The 26,543-nt window shown below is 42.5% G+C and overlaps 1 protein-coding gene across 1 annotated transcript in view; it reads left to right on the top strand.

Moving 5' to 3' along the window:
- Nucleotides 1–3,762: 3,762 nt before the first annotated feature.
- The window catches only part of CD109 (CD109 molecule), a 79,843-nt gene continuing 57,062 nt past the window's right edge, over nucleotides 3,763–26,543 (top strand). Inside the window, exons 1-5 of the mRNA XM_059835496.1 lie at nucleotides 3,763–3,830; nucleotides 4,187–4,347; nucleotides 20,856–20,884; nucleotides 24,536–24,766; nucleotides 24,897–25,022. Coding sequence (XP_059691479.1) covers nucleotides 3,763–3,830; nucleotides 4,187–4,347; nucleotides 20,856–20,884; nucleotides 24,536–24,766; nucleotides 24,897–25,022 — 615 coding nt within the window. The remainder of the gene's footprint in view (nucleotides 3,831–4,186; nucleotides 4,348–20,855; nucleotides 20,885–24,535; nucleotides 24,767–24,896; nucleotides 25,023–26,543) is intronic.

The following is a 26,543-nucleotide window of genomic DNA, read 5'->3' as shown; positions in this document are numbered from 1 at the left end:
TTTGAACAAATAGACACAAAATCTGACACCTTCAAGCAGGCCCTGATCCGAAGCTTGTCAAAATTAATGTCTATCTTTAGGTTTGATTCACTGAATACTCAGTGAGGACACTTAAGCTATAGTCATTTTACATGCTTTGGAGATAACGATATATTTCAACTACTTTGTCTTGACTCCCTGTTTAGACATTTAATAGAAATTGGTACTTTTAGGATAGGATTCACTTGATTCATTCAGAAGGCCACTTTTGAATGTCTGCGTATTCAGATGTTGGTATCTGAATGAGTCATACAAATCTGGTCTGAAAAGTGCCTACTTCGCTCCACTGTCTATCCAGTGTATGTAAATTAACTAGTTGTAGACAACTGCAGAGTCCACATTTGACCAGGTGAATCCTACCCACTATGCCTGGAGTAACAGTTCAAGTGGGAAGTGAATTTGCAAATAACATTATTTATCAAGAGAGGTGTCTTCAGATACTAGGAAAAATGATCTTAATTGCAGTGCAGAGCAGATTTTCATGGAACTCCACCCTGATAGCTCAGGGCAAGTTTCAGTGCATGGCACACCCTTTGTCAGTGAAGCGTAGAACATTTTGACACATTCCATCAGTGGAACCAGCATCAGAAGTGTTATTACTGAGCATTTCCGGTAGAGCTTTATATCCTGTGCTTCTCTCAGTACTTTCCAGCAAATACAAATCCCTCAGGCTTACATCCAAGCAAGGAACGTGCCCTCCCACTACCACAGAATGATCTTCCACCCACCTATTTTTAGTATTCACTGTAATTCTTGTCCACTCTCTATGAGTGATAAAACAGACTTTTGCTGCCTTCCTAGTTCCATGAGCTGCTGAATCACAGTTTCTGCTAGGACCTCATCCAAAGCCTATTGAGATTAATTAAAAGATTTATCCATTCCCTAAATGAGCTTTGTTGCAGGCCTTGAGTTCAGTGATGCATAAGACTTCTGAAAAGACAAAATATTGTGCTAGAAGAGACTATGGTGATCTTCTACTTCAAACTTCCACATAACATAGCTCTTCAGATTTCCCTGAATTTGCCTAATTTCATGGAAACACACTTTGTTTGCACCACAATTTAGTTGAACGCCTGCTGAATCCAGCTGGTTGTCGGACCAGCCAAGTTCACCGTCTAATGCTAAAACCAGGACAGGGCATTGACCGTTCCAGTCCTTGCTGTCATAATTTTTGATGAGACTTTTCCCAGTATTTTAAGTACTGTAGTGCTTACGTTTTTACATTTACCAAACAGTACTATTTTCTACATATGATATTAGAGAAGAGCAGACCTTGCTGTGCATGTGTTTATTTCCAGCCAATATTCATACAATTCATAGTGCTTGCTAGGTGGTGCAATCCTTCTTATTTAACAAGGCAGAAGTTGCTTTCTGGACTCATTAAGGAACCATTATGGTTCTCTGTATTTACTTAAACACGTTTTTACTTAGAGTATACCTAGGCTGCATCTCAAAGGTTTGATTTCAGCTGATACTGATACATATATTCGGGCTAGATTTAAACGAAGTTGTATAGGAACAGGCAACAGTATGTTGTTAGCTGCCTGAGACCGTAGCCAGTGCTGTAGGTGACTTTTGCAGCTGTTACAGGCTCTGTTTGTAAAAGACCATGAAGGATTAGCAAAATTAGGCTCCTGAAGAGCAGTGAAGGTGGTAAAAGTGGAATTTTCGTTATGGTGACATATCACAGATGGGTGTAAAACTTGAGACTGGTAATGCTTGCTTAACTCCAAAATGTGAAAATTGAACAGAGAGGGATTTTTCAGCTAGCTTCCCTGGTTGGCATGCCGAACACAATGACAACCTGTTTTACCTCCCAAATTGTGTCTCCGGAGTATCCACTTTACTGGTTTGGAGCAGTTGAAGATTACGAAATCCTTTTATGGTTTTATGCTATAAACCTTTCAAAATTATTCCTAATATGGAGAAGTCAGGTCCAAAACTCATTTCCCTCACGTGGTGATCTCAATAAGTTGCTGTGCAGTTCCCTGCTTCCAGTTTTGTGCACAAATTAGTCTCTCAGGTGTTTGTCAGAGCCAGGCATTTAAAACCTACTTAGGCCTGAGACACTGCCAAATGGTTGTTTCTATGGTCTTGAAAATGACGTGTATCTCGGCTAAGGTCTTTTGTTTAGTTAAACACAGATCTCCAAGCAGTTTAATAGGCCCGTTCTGGGTGGACAGGTATTTTTTAGCTGATGATGTTTTGTGCCCTATAACAGAAGCTGGTGGGTATGCAAAACCTTTTCAAATGTAGGTGCCCCTACGTTTAAATTTGACCAGTTTAGCACAAACTGAAGTGCTTCTTGTTTTTGTTTGAGTTACCAGTCTGACCTAGATCAAACTAAACAGTGACATGTAGCTGCATAACGAAACCCTAGTGTAGACAACCGTAAATGGAAACGAGCAGATTAACAGAGCACAGGGGAGTATAACAGTCCTGTAATCAGTAAGGTTGCCTGATAAATTATGCTTACCTGACACACAAGTCAAGTCTGACAGAACAAATAGTTTAACCCTTAGTGAGCATGAATAAGATATCAGCTTAGCCCAATTCTCTAAAAGTATGCTTATTTTCCAGTTACTCCTGAGTAATTTTTATTCTCTGTGTGCAGAGGTATGTGCAGAGCAGGCTTGAGATACGTGGTAGTTATAGGATACACTGGCTATAGGGCTGAAGTTGGCTTAAAATTTCCTTATTTCACCTCCTATCTGCTCACACTCCACAGTTTCCTATCTACATACTGTGCTGACAGCCACTTGCGGGGCTGTGTTGCCACTGAAATGAGCTGCGTTAGAGGTAAACCTCTCTCCAGAGAGAGCTGTAAGGCACAGGCTGCAGAGTAGGGCTGGGAGGCGGAATTTCAAGAACTAGGTGGAATTTCTAAATGTATTAGACTTGTGCAGGGATAAAAGAATTCAGATGAATCAAAACATCGTTAGATGTGTCTAGTCTGCACAGTTACAGTGAACGTGCTAAAGGAGCAGAGTCTCACCTGAGCTGCTTCAGTGCACTTTTTGGACTCTGAAAGTGGGTTAAGAAATACGTGCAGACATGACCTTATTTTGCAGATATTGGGCACGGAGGACAGTCCAGCCAGAGCTACATTACCAATCAGTTCACGTTTTCGTAGCTACGAGGCTCCTTGAATTTCTGCCAGCATCGTTCTCCCCGTTCAGACCCAGAACCGTTCCCGACTTGCCTCCGAGCCGGAGCCCCGTGCCGGCGCGCCTCGGCGGGCTCTCCCGGTCTCTCCGAGTCTCTGCAGCGCAAAGCCTTATCGGTAAACGGGCAGTTCCCGACAACAGACTGCCACTCTGGGCGATGCTACAGGCAGAAAGCACTACTCTCGGTGCTTATTTTGTAGGATGTTGTGTTGGTCTGAGAATCCCACCCGCCCCGCAGCTGCATCTGCCCGAAGATGTGGGGTGCGAGGGCTGCGGGGCGCAGAAATGCACCCGTGGTGCATACACAGATGTGTGTATGTAGATATGTCGCTGCTTGGCCGCCCCCCCCCCCCCCCCGCTCCCCCCCGGCCGCCCTCGGGAACGCCCCCGCGGGTGCTCATGCGGCGGCCGCCGGCGGAGCGTGCCTGGCGCTGGGGCAGCGGCGGCCTCTCCCTTCCCTCCCCCGCCCGCCAAGGCGCCTCCCGCCCGGCCCCGGCCTCGGCCCTGCGCACAGCGGCGGACCCACCGGGCTGCGGGGCAGCGCGCACGGAGCGCCATGGCGCGGACCCGCGGCGCTGTCCGCCTCCTCCTCCTCCTCCTCCTCTGCAGCTCCGCGGCGGCGGGGTACGTGGGGCCAGGTGGGCCGGGGGCGGGCGGGTGCGCGGGGCGCCGCGCCTCCCCTCCCCGCCCGGCGCGGAGGCTGCGCGGGGCAGCGGCCCGCTTCCCCGGGGGCTCCCCGGCGCCCGCCGGGCAGTCTGTCGGGAAGGCGGGCGGAGCAGCGCTGCCTTCTCCCCGTCCTGCAAACCCTGGGTGCGCTCGGTAGCGCCTGGTGAGTGAGCATCACCTCCAGCCTCCGCAGCGGAGTGCAACGGAAGAGCTTTGCAACATGTGTCGTACGTTATTATGTGGACGCTCTTACTCTTTGGAGTACTGTATTTCACTCCCAGCCCTTTCTCCCTCTGCCCGTTTGGATTTTCCAGACCTACGTTCCTGCTGGCAGTTCCCTGGAACATCAGGCCTGGAGCAAACGTGACTGTTGGGGTAGCTCTGCTGCCGGACAGCCCAGCACAGGTCACCGTAAGGGGCGAAGTGATCAGAGATAACGAGACCATCTTGAGCAGGGAAATGGTCTTTGAGAAAGGTAAGAGAATGGAGTTGCCCTGGAAGGATTTAAATTTGTCTTCTCCCACACGTATTTTGTTGCTCCCAAAATATCACAGCTTCTAAATGGTACTAAAATAGAAACTTTGTTTTACCAAGTAGGGGTCACTTATGGGAAAATAATCTTGTACTCTGCTGGCTCTGTGTGCAGGTGGGCGACTGAGCTGGTTAGCGAGTGGTTGCATGGGTGTGCTAACTCATTGTAAACTCTGAAAATAATCAGATAGTAGTGAAGTGTGATGGCTGTGGGGCTTCTGAGGTGCCAGGAAGTACTCTGGTCAATGTAGTGGGGCCACCGAAGAAGAAGTAGAGGAAGAGGTGCTCGCTGGTAGGCTTGTTGTTAAGGTGGAAGCGAGTGGAATAATGCTAAGGGTGGAACAAACAAGGTGATAAAGCATTTGGAGCTGGCTGCTTCTCATGCCCTAAGAAAGGGAGGACCTGAGGACAATAGGAACGTGGAGATGACTGTCTCAGACACCGTTACTTGGAAGCTCTATGCATTTGCGGAAACAGAAGTTTTTAAGGATCAAGAACTGAACCGTGGGACAGGTTGGGGACTGAAGATAAGTAAACCTCAGAGCAGGCTGATGTAATATATGCCCCCTGGGCAGCAGTAGAGGTGGCAGTTTCTGAGTAGTTGGAGAACTGAGATATCCTGTCACTGCTCCTTTTCAGAAAGGCCAGCTGGGAACAGAAGCATAGAGATGTCCTGCCTGAGATTTGCCCTCATGAGAAAGAAAATATTTTGTCTGGATAATCCAGCTTTCAAACTGCTCTTAGTATGAGGCAATATAAATGACACCCAAACTCTAGCTTTTTATTTGTCAGAAGTAGGGAGTCTGGGGGCAGTATGAGGTTCTAGAAAAATCTACCCTGCTATAATGCACTTTCTTCATGTTGGTGTCAACTAATTTTTCTATTAATGTCTTACAGTTAATGTAGATGCCTTAATTAGAAGCATCACACCTTCATTTCAAAGCCTTAATGAAAGCCCACCTCTTTTCACAACCTATAGAGAAGACTGAGGCTTTGAGTGTGGTGTACGTTTAACCAGATCAAAAAATTCATGGCCCCATGATGCAAAAAAGCATCTCCGATCAAAACTCGTCTTGCTATTTCAAATAATCTGAAAAAGTTTTCCAGAACTATGCATTGGTAGGTTTGACTTCAGGTTGGGTATTGTTTATCCACTCTAATTTTATATTGTTATCAGGTATATGTCCTCCAGCAGCCAGTGTAAAAGCATAAACCTGAGGCAGATTTCCTGTAGTGCTATGGCAATTAAAAAAGATATCTAAGTGTTCATTCCTGATTTAAATCAAATTTATACACCTGATCTGTTAGTGTCCAAATACAACACTTATTAGTTGTGGTGATGTATGCCTAAGGCAATTTAGGAGGACGGATTTGCTAGCATCTAAAATCTGAATGCAAGTAAAACAGACCGGGTGTCATGCCTGTGGTCCTTAATCTTAAGTCTCCATAACACACTACCTGCCATATTTAGAGTTTGCTTATTCAGAAGTACAGACCAAGCCTGTTGGACTAGACATAGCAGAGGATTCAGCAGTGGATAAAGGAACATCCTTATTCTGTGGAGAAAATAACTTTGATGTATTTATTATGCTATTAGTAGTGAGCTTGCCTTTTTAAGTTCACAATTCCTCTTCAAACCTTCCTGGCAGTATTTTGATACAAAACCAAAACAAATCCAGACCAGCTGATTTATTGTTTTTAAAAGAAAAACTGTCTTCTCCTTTTCTTCCTCTAACTATTCTGGCTTTTATTTCCTGCTTCTGTTCTGCTTAACATCAAGTTCAGTGAGCCTTGCATGAGTTTCAACCTGTCTGTTGTTGTCCTTTTCAATGCTAAAAAGCAGACAAGCAGCTGGTAATTCCAAGCATGTGAAAATATGTGGATGTCTCTATCTGCACGGCACACAGAACGGTGCTCAACACTGGGAGTTGCTGAAGTGAGAGGGAACGGTGGGTGATCAGGAACAGGTATGACACTATATCAGACTGGATACAATGAGGAAAAAGGAGAAATGCTATAGTGCATTACTTGAAGTGCATGGATTTATTGTTAATTTTTAATCTTTTTCCTGTCTTTTAAATCTATATTTGAATTTTCCATGCTTTTTTACTTGATAGATGGAACAGAAAAAAAATGTGCTGAGCATGCAGTGCATTTCCTCCTGCAAAAATAATGAAATTTAGTATGTGGTCATCCATTCTTTAAAGTCAAGTTATATAATTTGTTAGTTATTTGTTCTCTGTGAACAAATATGTAAGCAAAACTGTTACGGGCCAGGAGCAAGGGGACTGCCCTGTAACAGAGGATGTAGTGTTAAAGCTGTGGATCTGAAGGTGCTACAGGAGGGGATCAGTTGTGAATAGAGTTACTCTGAGACAAAGCAGTTTGTCAGAGACAAAGCAGTTTGTCTGAATAAGATTCTAAAGCTTTAAATTCTTCACTGAAGAATGAAACAATCTTAAGATAAAATATGTAGCAATATTGTTGTAGCTGTGTTAGTCTAAGAATGTGACTGAAGGAAGACTTGGGGAGGTTTTATTAGGCGAGCTGTTGCAGTCAAAGGCAAAAACCCAAACATATCTCCAGGTGCACAATTACATCATTGCTGCATATATTAGTGCCCAGAAAATGTTCATTTATCTGTCACTTGGGCCCATTAGGTTACACAGAGTGGCTAATGCAGTGGTATTACTGTTCCTGTAGTGCACATGAGTTTGATGACTTTTATTGCTATGTGTCTATGCAAAACAAGTATTAAGGGATGCAGGGTGTAGCTGAAGTTGTTGACTATGCTGAATATCCAGAAAGCTGGAACTGATTGCCTACCTGGGTTAGACTGCAAATTCAGTTGCCTAAGCTGGCTCAGTTATGCGCTGTATTTTTCCTTGCATGGTGACAGCAAAAGCAGGGGATTAACTGCTTTGAGAAACTGATCTGACTGAAAAATAAAGTTTTTATTTTGTCGAATACTTTTTTAGGCAGACAGGTTCTCTGGTTCGGTGTGCAAACATTTGTGCTGATAGAACTGAGACGGGCACAAAGTTGGGAATTGGATGCTGGGGACAGAGCATGGGCTGAGGACACTGTTTTTACTAGTGCTGTTTAATCTTGCAGGCCGAGTTCAGCCGAGTACCTAAGCTATTACATACCTGTCTGGCAAAGTGCATCTGCAGTTGCTTAAAGTTAAGGATGCGTTCTGGTTCTCCAGCAGCAGCTCAGTATGGTACATGTACTGGTCTAAATTTGAGTTAGCTTCATAAAAGGATCTTGTTGAATTAGAGGCACAGTTATTTTTTCTTTATATAATATAACTCTTGCTTTATATAAGAAATAGAGTGCTTTCCCTCTGATGGTTGATAAAACATTCACTGTTTTAATGTTACTGGAAGTGGAATTTTGATATCTGAGTGATTCTTGGCAAATTGTCCATTAGAGAAAGGCTTTAGCAGTGTAGCTTGGTTCACATCTTTATTGTGCTTTTCATATAACAAAGGGAAAAGAAATACATAAGTGGCTGGTTTGTATTCTTTGGAGTGAGGGAGAAAGTGTGCATGCACACGCATTTAAAGAACTGCTGATATTTTGAGCTTGGCTCAATATTCTGGAATCCAAATGTACTGTAGCAAGGGAGTTTGTTTAAGACTAATATTTTGGTACAGAAATTAAGTTAATTAGATTAAGTGTAGTGAAAAAAGATCAACTGAATGTCTGCAAGCAGGATGTTGCTACTACAGGTAAACTTTGTGTGAGCAAGCACAACCAAAAAAAAAAAAGTCAGTGCGTCACCAGGAGAGAATAGGTTTCCATTGCCTGCAGCAGACTCCAGAAAAACACAAAGCACTAACCAAAGCTGTTTCTGTGCACAGTATCAAGCCTTAACACATTTTCTGTGGAGATGCAGTATAAGAAAGATCCTCACCCTGATTGAAAATGACTGCCCAAGATAACAATGGCTTATGTGCAATTTGAGCTGTTGGGTTTTCTGGGTCAACAACAACAACAAAAAAGATGGGAATAACAGACAGGCAAGTTAAATTTTATGCATGAATGGCTTGATTTTCATTGATTACAGTGAAGGGTGACTCTTGCCATGCATATTTATCCAGTCATTGATCAATAAAGACGTAGGCTGAATTGGCAAGAAGTGTTGTCTTACAGGGTTTGCTACCAGACGTTGCAGTGTGTGTTAGTGTATGAGAAACCTTATACATTAATTGTGAGAGCTTCTGAAAAGTCTGTTTTCCTTGTTGGTGCTAGAATGATTTGGAAAGAGTAAGTAGCATATAAGTTGAAAAAACAAATTAGTTTTAAGAAAAGCTTTCATGTGTAATGAGGTGTCCTCATTTACCCGACTGCATGAACGTTTTTAATTCTTAAGAACAAGTTTTAGTTAGAGCTTCTGGTAATTAAGGTACAACATAATGTGTTTAAAGCACAACATAATGTATTTAAAGCATGGTGAGTGAGAACTACTTTGTGAACTGAAGAATCTGGTTTACAATAGCATGAGTAGTTTGGGTTCCCTGTAAATTACTTGTACGTGTTAGTTAACTAATTTGCACTGCTCTTCTGTACTTCTAGAGAGGAGCAAATGTGCTTGTTAACAGAGGTTACTGAGCTAGACCATGGTAAATACTCAGTTAGGATTTACGAAACGTGATAGAGTTTGTGAGAACATCTGTCAAGCTCAGACATGTAGTGATCATCCATATAGACAATGGAAAATCTGCTTTTACCAGAAGGCATGTTTTGCATACTTAATAATATGGTTCTGACCATGTTAGTATGTGAAACAGTGAAAAATACTAGGAATAGTAAGTTGTAAAGTAACAGCTAAATGGGAATGAATGGCCTAAGTACGCCAGTTCCTTTTGTTAACCTGGAGTTGCCTCTGTACCTTATTTCAGAATAAAATGACTGACTCATTGGTGACCACAAAACCTATGCTGAAAATCTGCAGGGTAAAGGGTTTTGCTGGCAGTTTGGTGGGACGGCTCCTTTCTGCATAATTCTGCATCAATGCCTAAACAGCCAAACAACAAGAGAGCAGGATTTCCATGATTTTGCGTCCATAACCTCCACCTCCAAATGTATATGTAACTGTGCCTCATGAAAAATAAGTTGTCAAATAGTCAGCACATGCAGATAACCTATGGAAAATCAGAATGAAGGAAGAGTTTTGGGGAAGAAGCTGTTGGGGCCGGATCCAGAGACAAGGGAGCCAGTAGAGGAGAGGGCGCTCTCTTATGGCCTTTCCTATTGCTGGAGTTCATACAGGAAAATAAGAGGTTTCTGTGCCTGTTTTTGACTCCATCCTGCTAACAGGCCCATTACGTAGTTTGCAGAAAAATGGAAGTAGCAATCCCATCCAGTACTTGAGCTTTCTCTTATTGATTGAGATTTGAGGGAAAGAGTCCTTCTGTGGCTCAAGGCTTGCATGTTCGTACGTGGGGTTGTTCTGGTCACCATGTTCTTCACTGATATGCAGCGAAGGAGAGTGTGGCAGATTGAGCGCTGCAGGCTGGAATAAGTCACTGAAAGCAGAAAAGGTGGCAGTGGGACAACTCTTACAGAGGAGGGAATATTACATGCGTCACTGTGGGGTTCCCTGTTGCTACTGTTGTGCTGGTGAGGCCGCACCTCGAATACGGTGTTCAGTTTTGGGCCCCTCACTACAAGAAGGACATTGAGGTGCTGAAGAGTGTCCAGAGAAGGGCGCCGAAACTGGTGAGGGGTCTGGAGCACAAGTCTTATGAGGAGCGGCTGAGGGAACTGGTGTTGTTCAGTCTGGAGAAGAGGAGGCTGAGGGGAGACCTCATCGCTCTCTACAATTACCTGAAAGGGGGTTGCAGAGAAGTGGGTGTTGGTCTCTTCTCCCAAGTGACTAGTGACAGGACAAGAGGAAATGGCCTCAAGTTGCACCAGGGGAGGTTCAGGCTGGATATTAGGAAAAATTTCTTTACTGAGAGAGTGGTAAAACACTGGAATAAGCTGCCCAGGGAGGTGGTGGAGTCACCATCCCTGGAGGTGTTCAAGGAACGTGTGGACGTGGCATTGTGGGACATGGTTTAATGGGCATGGTGGTGTTTGTTGATGGTTGGACTTGATGATCTTACAGGTCTTTTCCAACCTTAGTGATTCTGTGATACTGTGAACCAGAGGGGCTTTACAGCTTTTAGGAAAGGGAGGAGAGAGAAAAGCAAAGTAAAGGCTGTGAATTTTTTTTGGGGGGCGGGGAAGTTATGCCAATAAACAACAGGAATTGGGAGGCAAGATGCCATCAGAAACAAGGAAGGGAAGCAAAAGGAGAAAGGTCTTGAGGGGTTTGTATTAGAGGCATAAGTACACAGACTAACACAGCAGAAGGGTAAGAAATAAAGTAACTAAACATGATCTTACCACTGGCCAAAACACAGCAGAAAAAAGGAAAACCGCGTGTATAAAATGAAAATTAGATCAGATTACAAAGGTTGAGCTTAAAGGAGTAGCATGGGTAAGAAAGGACAAAACTGGGAAGGCCAAACCATGAATAGGAAAGAATGTGAAGGATAATAAGGCAGGATTTTAAAATATCATATTGGTAGCAAGAAAGCTAGCAAAGGATATGGCTTGCTACTCACTCTGATGAAAAGGGCATTGGTCAGTGATGCTGGGAGGCAGTAAGTGTTCACTCTTCACTAAGAGGATCAGCTAACTGCCATGGAAAAGGGTTAAGAATTAAGGCAACAAAAGGAGAGGAACAGGTTAAAGAGTACTTTGGTAAAGTGGATGTTTAGGCCTGATAAAATTGCCTGTAGAATATTTAGGAAATTGATTGAAATAATTTTAAAACTGCTAGTGAAGTTTTGAGAGCATGAGTGAAAAGAGAGGTTCTGGAATACCGAAAACCTGCAAACAAAGTGTGTTCTGCCATGGGCTGGCAGGGGTTGTAGGTGGAGAAGCAGCAGGATATTGTTCTGTTTTGACTTTAGTAAGGCTTTTGATAGTCTGGTGTGGCACTCTGACAAGCCAGCTGGGGAAGTGGGGACAGCATGGAACTCTTATTAAATATGTTTGTGGCTGGATGGAAAATAATACTCACAAAGTAGGTCTAAGTGGTTCACTCTCAAACTGGAAGTGGGTTGCCCTGAAACTGTATTGTTCAGTATGACTGGCATGGATGAAAAAGGGAGAATGTTTATTAGATTAATGAAGGGGTGGCAAGCATGCTGGGAGGAAGGATTAGATTTTGAACTCATTTTGGCAATACAGGAAATGATTAGGGGAAAAACTGGAGTGTGATTCACTAGGGCAACTGCATAGTTCTGCTCTTGTTCTTCTGCTCTAGGAATAAAAGAGCATGCGTTTACTGGATGGGGAACAAGGTGAGGCAGCAGTCCTGCAGAAGAGGTTGTGTGTGGGAGGGGTGGGTGATGGTTTAAAGGTACCAAAAGGTGAAACCTTGTAAGTAATACTGTGGTGCTCAAAAAAGAAGGCAAATGCTGTACTCAGATTCATACACAGAAATATTTTCTGTAAGCTATAAGAAAGTATTCTAGTAATCTTCACAGCTCTAATTAGGCATCCTGGGGAATGCTGTGCCTGATTTGGGGCACTCCTTTTGGAGGCTGTGAACCAGCTGGAGAAATCCCAGGGAGAGCAGCAGGAAAGATCAGAGATCTCTCAGGAGGCAAGTTCAAACCAGACAGAAGAAGGTGGGCCTTCACATGAGATGGAAGTAAACTGTGGAACTCCATGTCCCTGTTGTTGTGGATGGAAAATGTGATTGCACAAATTCATGAGACAAAAGTCCATCAAGGGCTGGTCCAGTATAAAGACACTAATTTTAGCTTTTCAAGCCCCAAGCCTCAGATTGCATAGGCTGGGAGGAGTACCTAAGGAAGGGTCACTGTGTACTCGTTCTGTTTTTACGCTGTTCAGTTGTCTGTCCTTGACCATTGCTGGAGACGGGACCTTGGGCTAAACAGACTTTTGGTTTGACCCTGGGAGTCTCTTCTACGTTCTGGAAAGCATTTGAAGAGATATGGGAGGAATTGGGATGAAGTGTCAGGAGAAGTGTGCTATGCACCTGGTTATTACCCTTCAGGTACATAAAAGGTAGCTTTAAAGAGAAAGGGGTGGGAGCTAACAGTGGCTCTCCAGATGGGTCTTGGGTGATGTCCTTAGTGGTGTCTGATTAGAAAGAGATCCAAGCTGAAGTGTTGAGGGTTATAGAAATAACTGCAGGGGCAGGAAGCAGTTGGGAAATTCATGGGTCTCCAGTCATACACAGGTGACTTCTCTTTTCATGAGACTCTGACAACTATCTGCATTGGCAGCATTGCTGTTTCCCGTGCTCTGCTATCTGTGACTACCTGTTTGTGAAGGCAGAGTTGAGATCCTATCTGCAGAGGTTGAATAGCACATGGCAAGAGGTGATGCTGGTTCACTTCGATTCACTGCAGTCCAAATAAGGATGTGCATAGAAAACGTGGCCAGAGTGACAGACCCCTTCTCCCTCACTTCTCCAGCTTCCTGGAGGTGCAGCTCTGAGGTCCAGGTGCTTATTTTGTATGGTTAGGGAATTATATTGCCTTTATTTACCAATGAAGGAAGTTTCTGGTAATATTTTTATATATCTGAATAATTTTGTGATCTTAGAAAAGTTATGTGGCTTTGTCATCACAGAGTCTGAATGCATTCCAGGAAATGGAAGAAAACCAATATGAACAAACCTTCTTCTTTCACTCTCTTTAAAAGGAAACTTAAATAGTTCCTGAATGTTTTATTTGCAGTAAATGAGTTTGAGAGGTGACATGACTTTGGAATTTTGCTCCAGTGCAGCAATTGGTGCGATGAGGGTGGTATTAATACTGTCAAATCTCTGGCATAGGCAGGCTTAGCCACATTTTGTACTAGTATGATTTCCCTATGTTTTAAGTTGGAATAAAAACTGCAGCTGCTTTAAATTGCAGTAATAGTGGCTCTGTCTGTGTTTATTTCACGGACATCAGCATGGATAATAATGATGGCCAATAGTGCCCTGAAAGCAGGATGTGCAGATGCCCATGAGTTTGTGTGTTTGTGTATAGTCACCGTGGGAAAACTAGGTGAATGAAATGAATTTTCATTTCAAACCAGAGCAGGTTTAGACTGGATATTAGGAAAAATTTCTTTACTGAGAGAGTGCTGAAGCACTGAAACAGGCTGCCCAGGGAGGTGGTGGAGTCACCATCACTGGAGGTGTTCAAAAAATGTAGACGTGGCATTTCGGGACACGGTTTAGTGGGCATGGTGGTGTTGGGTTGATGGTTGGACTTGATGTTCTTAAAGGTCTTTTCCAACCTTAACGATTCTGTGGCTCTGTGAATTTCCCATTTAGTTGTGTAAAAGACTTAAGTCTGAGGTTATTCTGAATTGTTTGTGTATAGACTGGATCTGACGTCAAGGAAGCTTTCTCTGTAGTATTCAAAACTTGTCTTGCTAACAGCTGTAAATTTATAATTCATGGCAATATAGTAGTTTGGGTATGGCAGGCAGTGATAATGTCACGCATATGACAAAAAGTCCATGGATAGCTCTTAGAGGCTGGTCTCGGGAAAAAGTTGAAAAGAGCCTCTACTTGTGTTTAAGCATCTGGGATGGTAGCTGCTGGATAGCTATCAGAAGGTCTCTGGTTAAAGAGATGATTTAGTTTCAGAAATATGAAGCTGTTTTGTTTTCCTACCCGGCATGCAGTGTCTCAGATAAACAACAGAGCGTTTATAAGTATTGTGTTCTTGCAACTGGCTGCTCTCTGACCACTCAGCTGAAAGTGGTAATAGTAGTATAATCCATAGAGCTGGTTGTTTTATTTTAGAAGACTGAGTGGAGAATTAAATGTCTGAATTATGACCTAAGTCTAAAAAGAAATTAGAAGGGCCAGTCTACAGGAAAATTGGTGCTTGCTTGTGGAAGGGATCGTGGATGTGGCAGGGCAAGGGAGGGGTCCCCCAGCATCGGCAGTGTCTGTCTGTCTATCTGAGGGGGTGGGAGATGGTGGTTTTCCTCAGGGGTGGATCTGGCAGTGCTGGTGAGAGAAGAGGGGCTGAACCAGTACAAAGGACAAGCAGGGAGGTACCACGACTCCTTTGCCATGTGAAGTAGAAAGACACAGGGAATACCATGGTGAGGGGGCAGAACAGAGGAAGGACAGCACCCCTTCTCTTCATATCTTCTGTTAAATCTGTATCTGTTCTGTTCTGGCCATGAGTGTTTCTGGTTGTGCTTTCTATGGTTGGGTTTCCACCACTCTTCTGATGGTAGAGTAAAAGCCAAATGGGGAAAAACCTTTGGATTTAGCTGGAGAAGGGTTTTTTGTCATGAATTGTCCTGGTTGTCAGGAAAATACCCCTACGCTCTGCATTGCAGACTGAAGCTAGAACTTGCTAGCGATTTCAGAGTTTGGTAAAATGTGGCTTTAATCGCAAAAACGTCTGTGCATGATGCCTTTCTCCTGTCCTCTAGAGCTGCGGTGCGCTGTCTCTTGACCGAACCCTCAGGTGATAAATTCTGGTCCAGTTCGGATTATTCCTCCTGTCCCTTTACACCTTTCTCCATAGGCAGCACGGCTACCCTGCCTCTTTCTCTTCCTTTATAATTTCTGAGTGCTTTTAGCCTCCAAAATTGCAAAAAGGACTGAAAAGGATAAGGAGGCGGTGGAAATAGGGAGTAGGGTGATGAGTGGCTGTGGAGGGAAGGGTACGTAGTGCTGGCAGGCAAGAAGGGGTTTAAGAGGCTTTGTGGAGCAAGTATATACATCTTTACTACAGGCCTGTTGGCTTCATTTGGCTTTGGATGCCAGCCTGTGTACTGATGTCCACTAGCAATCCCTGTATGTGTTTGAATGCTGTATTGCCCCCCCTGCTATCGTCTGGCCCAAATTTAGCCGTAACTTAACAGCAGTGGCTCACACTATTTATTTTGGACTACTTGCGTAACTAACCAGTGCTAATTTGGGTGCTAATTTTAGGATAATAGATGAGGAGTATAACACAATTAAAGAAAACTGTGAACTCAACAGATTTGCAGGCCTTCTTTTACAGAGAAAAAAATATTTTTCACTCCCTGGACAGTTTAGGCCTTGGTATTTATGCTTCTGTCTTTTTTTTTTTTTTTTTAAACACAAAAATAGCATGTCTTTTGGATAGGAAAAAAAATCTGGAAGGACATTGAAGAATATTATTTTTTATTTCTCTGATGTGAGTTTTTGAAATGGACTCTGCAGTAGAAAAAATTCCATTTACCACTGCAAAGAAAATGCTTTTCTGTAAACATTTGCTAAGCATGGATATGTGAACACAGCTGCCAGAAGAAAGACGTGGTATCATTTCAGTAAATCAATCTGAAGTGATTCCAGTTATATTTTTCCGTTCTCACACAGGACTAAGAAGGAATGAGGACGTAGGTAGAAAAGGTTAAGTGAGAAAGTCTGTTTGTAGTGATACCTGCCACATGAGCTAGGGTATAGAGTCAAGACCTGAGTTTGTGTAGATTAGTTAGAGACTGAAGTGCTGCTGTACTGATTTATATTGGCACAAGCTCTACTTCACTGTGCCAAGCCATACAGTCATTTTTCTGGAACCTCTGTCCTTTTTGGGGAGTGGAAGCTGAAACATTTAGGTCTAGTCCTAGTGCTGGTGTTGTCAGCTCAAGAAAGGGTAGCATGAGTTTCTGGGTTTGGGTCAGGCCCATACAGTGGGAAGAATGTAAGATGCCATCATTTGTGCAGCTTTCCATAAGTCTAAAAAAACAGGCATGTATTTGGTTCTGTAGAATTTTTTCCTATATTTGTTCTGCTGATAACGAGACTATTAGGCCTCCAAAAAATGGCATGGTGGCAAGGTACATAAAAAGATTGCTTAATTTCCCACTGCTGTCTATTCTGGTGACATGTCACTTCCTCACTGCCTTTGGTTCCTCTTCTGCTGGACTGTCCTAAATGCCAAGGACTCTGAGAAAAAGGAGGCAGGACAATATGGTGTTTGTTTCCACACTATTGCCATGTATTTCCTCAGTGCCATATTTATTGAATGAATACAGTACAAGCTTCAGGAATTCTATGAGAGAAATGATTTTGTGAGTGATGAGGAGGGATATTTTTTCTTGAAGGTTATGTGACTTCTGTGGGGATTTTTTTGGTTGTTTGTTTTTTAACTTTCCTCAAGGTTAGTGTGGAATGGTCTACTGCATTTTTCCTGCCTCCCCCTGCAGCTAGGGCATGACTCCCAGCTGGGAGTTTTCTTTAACTAATCCCTTGCAGTAGCAGGGACCCATGCTCTCACCTGGTCTTTCCCCTCCATGGCCCGTTGCAGTCATGCTGGTTAGTCCGCTGCTGTGGAGACCAGATGTGACAAGTCAGGAGGAAGTGTTTTGTGGTCTGTGATGCTTGGTGCAGATGGTGTAGCTGTTTTGGGCTACTTTTTAAACTTACTGGAGTTAGTTACCTGTAATCGTTGGGAGCTGTATTTAATAACTGAAGGGATCCCTTGCAGGGATGTGCCAAAGGAGGGTGACAACTGTTGCCATTTCTGGGGACAGCGGACTCGACTGATGTCATGTGTAAATCATGGGGAAGTGTTACACACTGCACAGTGTCCAGCTGCACGATAGCAGAGCTTCCAGCAGAGCAGTGCCACGCGCTAGCTGTTAGACCATGGTTAACTCCTTATAAACTTGAGATTGCTGTATGATTAAATATAACTTTAATTCATCAAGTGGACAGAAAAATGTGGTGAATTTCAGCAATTCAGCATTGGCGTAAAGGAAGTATTTTGCCCACAGCTCTCGCTTGAGCACATCCGAAGCCATCCCTGGGCGTAGCTGAGTAGAGCTCCAGGGGATTGATTACAGCTCAGTAGTCTCTGAGAACATGGGAAAATCTTGCATGACAGGGAAATTCACTGCAACGCCAGAGAGTTTCGGATCTGCCCAGGCTGTTCAGTTCTTAACAAAATAATTACGTAGTGACATGAATTGGAAGATTACCTCATGCCTCTTTTATGATTTTCACTGGCTGGGAATGAGATGGTGCTCTGGGCTTTATCAAGGCAGCCAGGGAGGTTGTAGCTCCCTGACACTGCTTCAGAAGGTAAATGCTTTTGGAGTTGCACAAAGGAGAAGTGACTGTGATTTAAATCTCCCTCCTCTCCAACTGCTTCCCCCTCTGCATCACAGCTGTATCTGGCTCAGACCTGATACTAGGTCTCCCAGGTCTGGGAACATGGAAGAAACCCAGTACTTCTACCTGAATATTTCTGTCTTTTGCATGCTAGTTGTTCTCAAAATAGATGGAGGCAAGCAGGCACTGCCCTGATGAGAAAGCCGCCAAGTACCTGCCCTGTTATGTGAAAAGTTGCTTTGAAAGCTGTTAGACGCTGTGCAGGACGATGTATAGCGGTCCCCTTCAGTGCCCTGCCCTTGTGGTGCGTGTGTACTAGTGTGTTTGCATTGGCGTCGGTAAAGATGGAAATAGAAACCCCATCGTGTGGGCTGTGGTACAAATATCAGATTTGTGCTTGCTGTCTCCCAACGTACTGAAGTCACTGCTATAGCCGTTGCTATAATTAGCTGTGTTGGATAGATTAAATCTACTGTAGCAATACTTACGATGTGCATATCCACTCAGATGCATGTGGTAAATAAAACTAAGTTCCTGTTCCTTGTGAATAACTGATTATGAGCAATGACAAAGGTTTTTTTTTGGTTTTTTTTTTTTTTCTGGTGGCGCAGTGTCATGAGTTGTGGTCGTACAAAACCCAGCTTTAGCACAGTCTTACTTCACAGAGGGATGGGAACTAGAGAAGTGTTAGGCTTTTAGTATAGAACTGAGAGAAATTTCAGGAGGTAGCTTTATACCATCTCTGTTGTTCCTAGTTACCCTACATCCAGCCTCCTTTATGACTGAAGTATCATAATCCCTTAAAAAAAATTCTTCCTAGTTAACAGTAACTCCCTCGCTCTTGAGTTAGGAAGACATAAGTTTCCTTTAGCTAAAATGATGTCTCTTTTAGTGTGATTGTTTGGGCATGGAGTTTTTTGGGTAGATGTTGGGAATAAATATATCGGTGAGTCGAGAAGGGTTTACATTGCGTATGAATTGGGTACTCTGCAGGACTGTGCAATTCCTCTGCTGCAGCTGGTGGTTGTCCTGGAGCCCTGGAGCCCTGCGTGCCAAGCAAGCTCGGCCGTGCAGTGCAGTGGGGCAGGGTGCCCTCTCTACTGGCTACTGAGAAAAGAACTGTGTATTTTTTCCGAGACTCCTGGCTGGAAAACCTCAAAGGCCAGTGGGGTTGCTCAGAGTCAAAGACTGCATGGGCTGCTTCTCAGTGAAGAGGAGAGAGGGATGATAGGAAAAAAATTGCGGCTTTAATGGTAACATGAACATGTGGAAAGAACTGTGTTGCTTAGAGCCTGATGCCATCCATCCCTGTTAAGGTTTTGAATACCAGAATGAAGTACTGGAGCGTGCTACCCACAAAATTCATTTGTGGGATGTGAGTCATTTGGTTTAACCCAGGTTATAATTTGAATAAATGTTACATGCTGGACGGGATTTTTCCTTTAGCACTCTGGCAGCAGCTGGGACAACCTGTGTTCAGTCCATTGAGATTTCCTTCTGTTTGCCACTGTCAAAGGAAAGAATTCCTTGACTTTTAAAATTAACATTTGTTGGAGTTCAAAGGTCAAGTGATTGCTTCATCTTGGGATGCTTTTATGTCCAGGATCAAGAAGGACATAAATTAAATAAATTAATTTTTTTTTGCTTACTCCATGAAACAAATAAATAAAAGATAGGTATAAGCCCATTGCTTTTTAGGAGATATAAAAAGGTCTGACTGAATGGAATCAGCGCAAGAAAATATGAGTCAGCAGTGTGCTCTGGCAGCCAAGAGGGCAAACTGCATCCTGGGGTGCATCAAACACAGCATAACCAGCTGGTTAAGAGAGGTGATTATCCCACTGTATTCAGTGTTGGTGTGGCTTCACCTTGAGTACTGTGTGCAGTTCTGGGTCCCGCAGTTTAAGAAGGATGTGAAGGTGCTTGAACGCGTCCAGAGGAGGGCAACAAAGCTGGTGACAGGGCTGTAAGGAATGTCCTATGAGGAGTGGCTAAGGATTTTGGGTTTGTCTAGTTTGGAGAAAAGGAAGCTGAGGGGCGACCTCATTGCTCTCTACAGCTTCCAGAAGAGGGGACTGGGAGAGGGAGGTGCTGATCTCTTCTCCCTAGTATGCAGTGACAGGATCACAGAAGCAGCTTTAGATTGTCATAGAGGTAATGGCTCAGAATAGATATACTGCCATGCTCCTGGCTTTGTTTCATAGCCGTGAAACAACCAGCTAGGAGGTTACTGCTAGAGGGAATGGCCAGGATTAAGGCAGTTTTTTGCCATTTTGCCTTTCTCTAATAACGTGTAGTTTAAAGTCTTTTCCTTTTTTATTCCTTCTAGAAAAGTTGTTATTCTTGATAAAAATGAGTACAAAAAGTAGTTGTCCACTAAACTGCAGAGGAGTTTAATACAAAATATCCTGGGTTTCTCTGACATGCGAAGGAGTTGCAGAATCAACTTCTTTGCAGAAGCAGAGGGATGTTTTGGTCTTAGGGCAGTGGTACCTGAGAGTGGAGTCATTCTCAAGGACAGCAGTGCCAAACCATACCCTCCTTGTTCAGATAGCTCCTATCTGGGACACCGTTGGCACCCTCAGACCATCATTTAAGTGGAGCACTGCATTTCAGTTTTTCTGGGCTGTTCTGCTCTGGCTGGTTATTTTAGCAGATTTGGGATGGTGGTGATTGTTAGGGAGTTGCTGAATCTGATAGCCTGATGGTGGGGGGATCATGTCTCTGACTGGGGTATTGGGGTTCCTCCCTGCTGGTGTGCCTCTGGGCTTGGCGCAATGGATGTGTGATGGGCTGAGTGCTCCCCTCGGATGGGGCTGGGTGTTACTGGGGTTCCCCCACCTGCTGTCCTTCCTTTGTGCTCCTTCATATATCTGTGGAGGTGAGATGCTTATCTCATAACCTAACGGTGGGTGACAGTGGCCTTGACAGGACTTGGGAGGAATAAATTTGGGGAATGAGATACTGAATGAAATATAAACACAGTATGTCAATACTGGCTAATGCAGCAGTTGCTCCAGGCTGTATACTTTCTAGTTTCATGTCCAGATGGTGTTTGGCAGCAGTCAGCTGGCTGATAAGCGTGTGCATGCTGGCCAGCTGGTCGCAGCCATTGCATGTCTGTTGGCTGGATGGTCCATGTGTCCTCAGCTCCAGAGTAGCCGCATCAAGGGAATTCAGTTGTCCAATGGGTATTACAGGCAGAGTGGGAATGGGGGAGGAGCACTGCTCTTCTAATTAACCTGATAATGTTGATGTTTTGATGAGTTTTTATATGGTTTCTGACAGTGTGGTATTTCTTCTTTTTTATTCAGATTCCTTTGGGACTCTTGTTCTTCCAGTAGTAAGTATTTCTTTCCTTTCCTTCTTCCTCAGAAAACGTTGACTCTCTGTAACTTTTCATCAGTTGGTATTGATGAGATGATGTATTTTGTATGTGATCCTAGCTATTTTCACATTCTCAGATGAGTGTATTTACTGACCAATAAGCCAAGGAGTTTTCAGATCAAGTGCTCTGAAGCTTCTTACAAGTAATTACAGGATTTGGGAGCTGATTTCCAGCATCAGCACAAGTTATCATAAAACTTGAACATAGAACTTTGTGGTTTTTTTGACTGACTGATACTTACATCTATTTCAGACACACCATGAGGGCTAATTAGAGCTGAAAGAACTGTGCAAAGCAATAATTGAGAAATATTAAAATAAAAATGTATTTATACACAGTCTTCTTAAAGATTTGGAAATGCATGCTCAGTGAAAGTACATAATAAGCTAACTTGTCAACAAAAATTTATAATATTGAATTGTGTATTGAGTATGAATCCTGAGTTTATAATCCTGAATGTTTATCTTGAAAACCCAATCTAAAGAATTATGTATTTGTGTCAGGAAAAAAGTTTTACCAAAGTATTTATTTTTTAAACATCTGGAAGTCTGAGTATCCATAAATCCAGTGGGTTTAAATGCTGATCTCAAATAAACTGTGTATCTGATTAAATAATCTGGAAGTGTTTGGTAGATGACAATGATCAATGACAATGATCAGCTCAACATTATGAAGACTACTAGGCTGAAATGCATCTGTATGAACTGTAAATTAGCAAACACAGAAAATTCAGTGTAAAAAAAATAAATAAATAAAAAAATTAAGTTAACAAGTTCCTTAATATAATCTGGCCAGGTCTTACAGTGTTCAAGCACCTAAAACTAGGCAAGGTGAATTCCTTTTTCTCTCGCCACTATCTGAAATGATGGATGCTGACTCATTTTTTAATAGTAAGATGTTTTTGTCATTTGTGTAGCCACAGTAGACTTATGTTTTGCCCAAAGTGTAGTTGGCTGGTAGCAGAAGGTGCGTAATGAGATTCTGGTTTCAGCCGTCGTCTTTTCCAGAGGAAACAGTAGATTCCTTGTCTGAGGTGCTCGTGATGGTGGCTGGTGTGGTCAGGAGAAGTACGTGAGATGGCCTTTTTCTCTCTTACGTTAGGAGTGCCAAAATGGGGATAGTAATACCATTCACTTGCGGGGTGTATTGACTAAGATAAAATACTTTCACAGCAACTTCCTACTACCTACTGTTAAAAGCCGCCTTGCTCATATTTGGGTTGAGAAACAACCCTTTAGAGAAGGAGTTGATGGGGCTGAGGTAAATAGTTACCATTATTGTAGCAGTGACCTTCTGGAAGTGTTGTATTAGTGCAGTTTCTGTTAGCATAGATGTGTGAACCAGAAGGTGGGTTACTTTGCACCTCAGCTGTCCTAGTACACTGCCGCAGCAGTGCAAACTTCATTGCCTCTGACTTTTACATCAGGAAAGGTACAACAGGAAGTTTTGTCACCATGTTGCAGGAAGGAAAGATCTTTTGAAATATAGAAAGTATAAAAAATCAGCAGAGCAACCCATGCTATCTATCATTATTCATGATAGGAAAAAGATACAGAAAAATATGAGGTATCTAAATGGCATTTACAGACTTTTAAAGAAGAAATCAAAGACAATCCTTGCAAGTATGTTAAAGTAATGCTGTAAGAGCACAATTCACTGCTCTGATGAGACAAAACAAGCTTATTTTCCCCCCCATTTTGATTTTGAAAGTTTATAATGTTTCCTGGACTCCTTGTGGGGAATCCTGTCTGCTTTTTAGGGAATACACCTTCTTTAATAAATGGTAATATTTTGAGGTAATATTTGACAGATGCAGTAATTAAGACTGTTCCTCCTATTTAATATATTCCAGAATACTTGGCGTGGAAGTTGGAGAGTGTTGAAATATATGAATCATATGTTCTTGGCAATGTGTGTACAAAAACCTGCAGTTGAAGAAAATGCAGAATCTATTTCAGTGTGGTGCTTTGCACCTAAAATTTAGTCCAGATTTTAATGGGGGAATCTCTTCCTGTGTCATTATACGCCTGCTTACGGGTGAAAAATAAAGCCTATTTATTTTTCCCCTTCCTGATTTTTTTTTTTCCCTGGCTCATTTTTAAAAACAGGAAGTCAAGAGAGGGATGAAATTGTAGTTGATTCCTCCTTATAGGTAAACACACAGAGAAGGGAATGTATTGGATACAGACATTTGCATCTACCTCATTTGTCACCCTGTGACATTTTTCCCTGTTTGGGAATTTCCGTTAGCTCACTGAGTGCTCTTAAAATGAGTTTTGACAGCACGACAGCCTTTCATTATAGAGCTTGGTAGGATACTTTTGAAGTGCTGTGCCTGGTGAGTTAACAGCTGTAATTTTCATTACCAGTGCGAGAGGAGTGCTTCATTTCCATATGTTATGCTGAAAAATGCAAGCCTGTCTGTTTTAGTTGTCTTGACTTCAGAGGTTTTACTTCAGATTTACTGTTCTAACTGCAAACAGAAGCCTGTGACTCTTAAGCTTTTTAGCAGGGCTACTTGTTGGAACCAGCTGTGTGTTGTGTTAAAACCCTTTTCCTTCTTCAAAGAGACACTCCTAAGCAGACAGCGGTACAGAAGCTGGCATCTGGGCTGGGATGTTGCTGGGGGTCATTCGTTGTCTGTGTAGCCTCTGCTCGAGGTGAAATTCCCATGTGCAGCAGCAGCTCTGCTTTGAGCCTTTTGACGCCTGTGGCTGGGATTCCTCCCACCTAACTTTAGGAAATGAACTGATGCATCTGAGTTATGAGCTCTAGATTTCCTCTGTCCACTGGAGAGACACAGAGAGACATGTGCATGGTTATTCTGATCTTACGTGGTCTAAATTTCCTTGCCAGTGATGTCTGTGTTTACTGCCAGCACTGAAGGAGCCTTCAATGTCTATCCTAAATAAGTTAACTGTATAAAATGTCTCTTCCTTTATTCCTTAATATTTTGGAAAGAATAATTTTTTTTGCTTTCTAGATGAGTTGCAATATGTGCTGTAATTACGAATCATTGAACTGACACAAGATCAGTGAGTTTTCTATTGAAAAACAGTAGCTCACCTCATGAGATCTTCATTCTGGATTTGATTTTTCTACCCCATAGGATATGAAGCTAAATCTTGTAAAAAGAAGTGCAAGGTTTTCTTACTGTCCTGCTCATCTTGTCCGCATATAGCTTCTTCAGCTCTTTTATTTTTGGAAAATTCATTACCAAAAAGTGATGAAGTCAGAAAAAAATTAGCCCCCAAAATCAAACCCAATAAATTTCTCAATAACTGTAAAAAAAAAAAGAGAGTGCACAGTGTGTGTGTGTGAGTCTATGAATGATATATGAATACATAGATACTTATATTGTTGAAATCCTGATTACTACTGAAAATTAGATGCAAATATGTTGAAAAGTTGTTTCTGCTAACACATTTTCAGGTAATTGTTGAAACAACAATTTAAAGTCCTGAAATCCTCTTTCTCTTTTTTGAGAATTTACATAAATTGACAATTTCAGGAATATGTCAGATCTTTATGTCAAATGTTTTTGGAATAATAACATCTTCAAGAATATTTTGTGTCGTTAACAGAGAGTCACTATTTTCTTTTTAGCTGCCTTTGAACAGTGCTTCTGGGAATTACGAATTACTGGTGGAAGGCCATGCTGACAGCCGGCGCATCTTCTCTAACCGTACCAGCTTGATGTACATGTCAAAGAGCATCTCTGTATTCATCCAGACTGATAAATCTATGTATAAACCAGGACAAGACGTGCTGTTTCGGATTGTCACCATCTATCCAGATCTCAAACCTTACAAAGCATCTCTGAATATATATATCCGAGTAAGTATCCACAGGAATCTAGTTATACATTGGAATTTGTCATATGTTCCAACTTAAAGATGTGTATTGCTACCTAAATCTTGCTAGCAAGACCACTCGCATTTAACATGCAGCTTGACTTTTCTCCTAGGATCCTCGGAAGAAATTGATTCAGCAGTGGTTGATGGAGGAGGGTGATTTGGGCGTAGTTTCCAAAAAATTTCAGTTATCAATGAACCCTCCACTAGGAGATTGGTCCATAGAGGTGGAAGTAAACGTGAGTATTAACGTTACCAAATCACAGAGAGATTTCATTTCTCCTGATAGTTGTGAATAAAATTGTGTTTACTTTGGTGAAGCAAAACCAGAAATAAGCATGGATCATGAGAAGAGGAAATCCTTCCCTCATGGCAAACCTAAGATGTTATGCAAACCTCACAAGATTTTCAGTAGTATATGATTTTGTAAGGAAAGATATAAAAAAAAGCATACGTATTTTATCCCAGGTCTGTGTTTTGATTCTAAAATACAAATGTTATTTAAAAAGTTAAGGTTTTTAATATTAATATAAAAGAAAGATCTTATGGAGTACTATTTTTTTTTTTTTTAAGTGAAATGCCCTTATGGTTTTTTTGTAAGTGAATATACAGAAATTCATTGTGCCCTGCTGTGCAGCCAGTCACTGTCTCAAGGGGTGTGGAATCAAAGACTGTAGTTTACAAATCTTTGCCTAGTTTTAGGGATGTTTCAGCAATTCACAATGAGTGAGGAGTTCCTGAAGAAAAAAAAAACTATGCGAAATAGAAAGGATGAATAGTGAAGCAGAACTATTGCATACAAAACTGGTATGATCTAGTTTGCACATTGCTATTGGTAATAGTTGTATCAGTCCAATCCTTTAAGCTGTACACTCCTCATACACCGTGGAACATGTTGCAAAAATAGATAGAGGTTTAGCTGTTCAAAACTCTGTGTGTCAGGTTCATTCGGCCTGCCTCAAATGCCTGTCATCTGGGAACTGCATTTCCGACTTGGCTTGCAGTGGCTGTTCAGAGACATTTAGCAGGTACAAACAGGACTGTTTAATGTTCCCTACTAAGGGAGATGATGGGGTAGAAAGCAGAAAAACTCATGTGCTCATTACTTGGGAGTAATATTTACCAGTACCAGTTATATGCTTGATAGATTTCTATAGGCTGAGGTAGGTGAAGGTGGTGCTCAAGTGAGTGTCAGGACTGGATTTTTCGAACATATTCTCATGTGGGTGTGGAGTCGTTACTATTGTCTTTGATGGGAAAAATATTTTAAGTTGTTCCTGCCCTTGTCCCTCTGGTTGGCCACTCCTTCCTATCCTTGCGGTGCTGTTCAATAGCTTCTCAGTCACACTGAGGCAGCTGTAGTAAGGCTGAGATCTAAAGCGTGCCGGCCAAGTGACCCAGATTGAAAAGCATCTCTGTGTTTTTCTTTGCCTAACCCAGACCAGCTCACTGATCGGGTTGACAGCACAGCCCCGCTCACAGCTGCATAGGTGCTTTTCAGGAGTTGGGGAAGTGTGGCTCAGACATGGGAACAAAGGCTGGTGACAGTGGTGGGCTCCTTCAACAGTCGCTTGCCAGGCGAAAAAGTGTTTGTGAAATTTTCTTGGGCTTTCTGTGAAGTCTTGAGTAATCCTTAAGTCAGGAGGACACTGCTGAAGGAACTGCAGCAGCTGTTTTCAGGATCTGAATATGAGTGCCACTCCCTCCTGAAACAAAACCAAAAAGAAAAGGAAAAAAATAATTGTAAAATTGAAAGAAAA

The sequence above is a fragment of the Gavia stellata genome, chromosome 2 (assembly GCF_030936135.1).
Source record: "Gavia stellata isolate bGavSte3 chromosome 2, bGavSte3.hap2, whole genome shotgun sequence".
Lineage (NCBI taxonomy): Eukaryota > Metazoa > Chordata > Aves > Gaviiformes > Gaviidae > Gavia > Gavia stellata.
The sequence above is the reverse complement of the archived record's forward strand: the minus strand, read 5'-3'. Positions and strand labels throughout refer to the sequence as shown.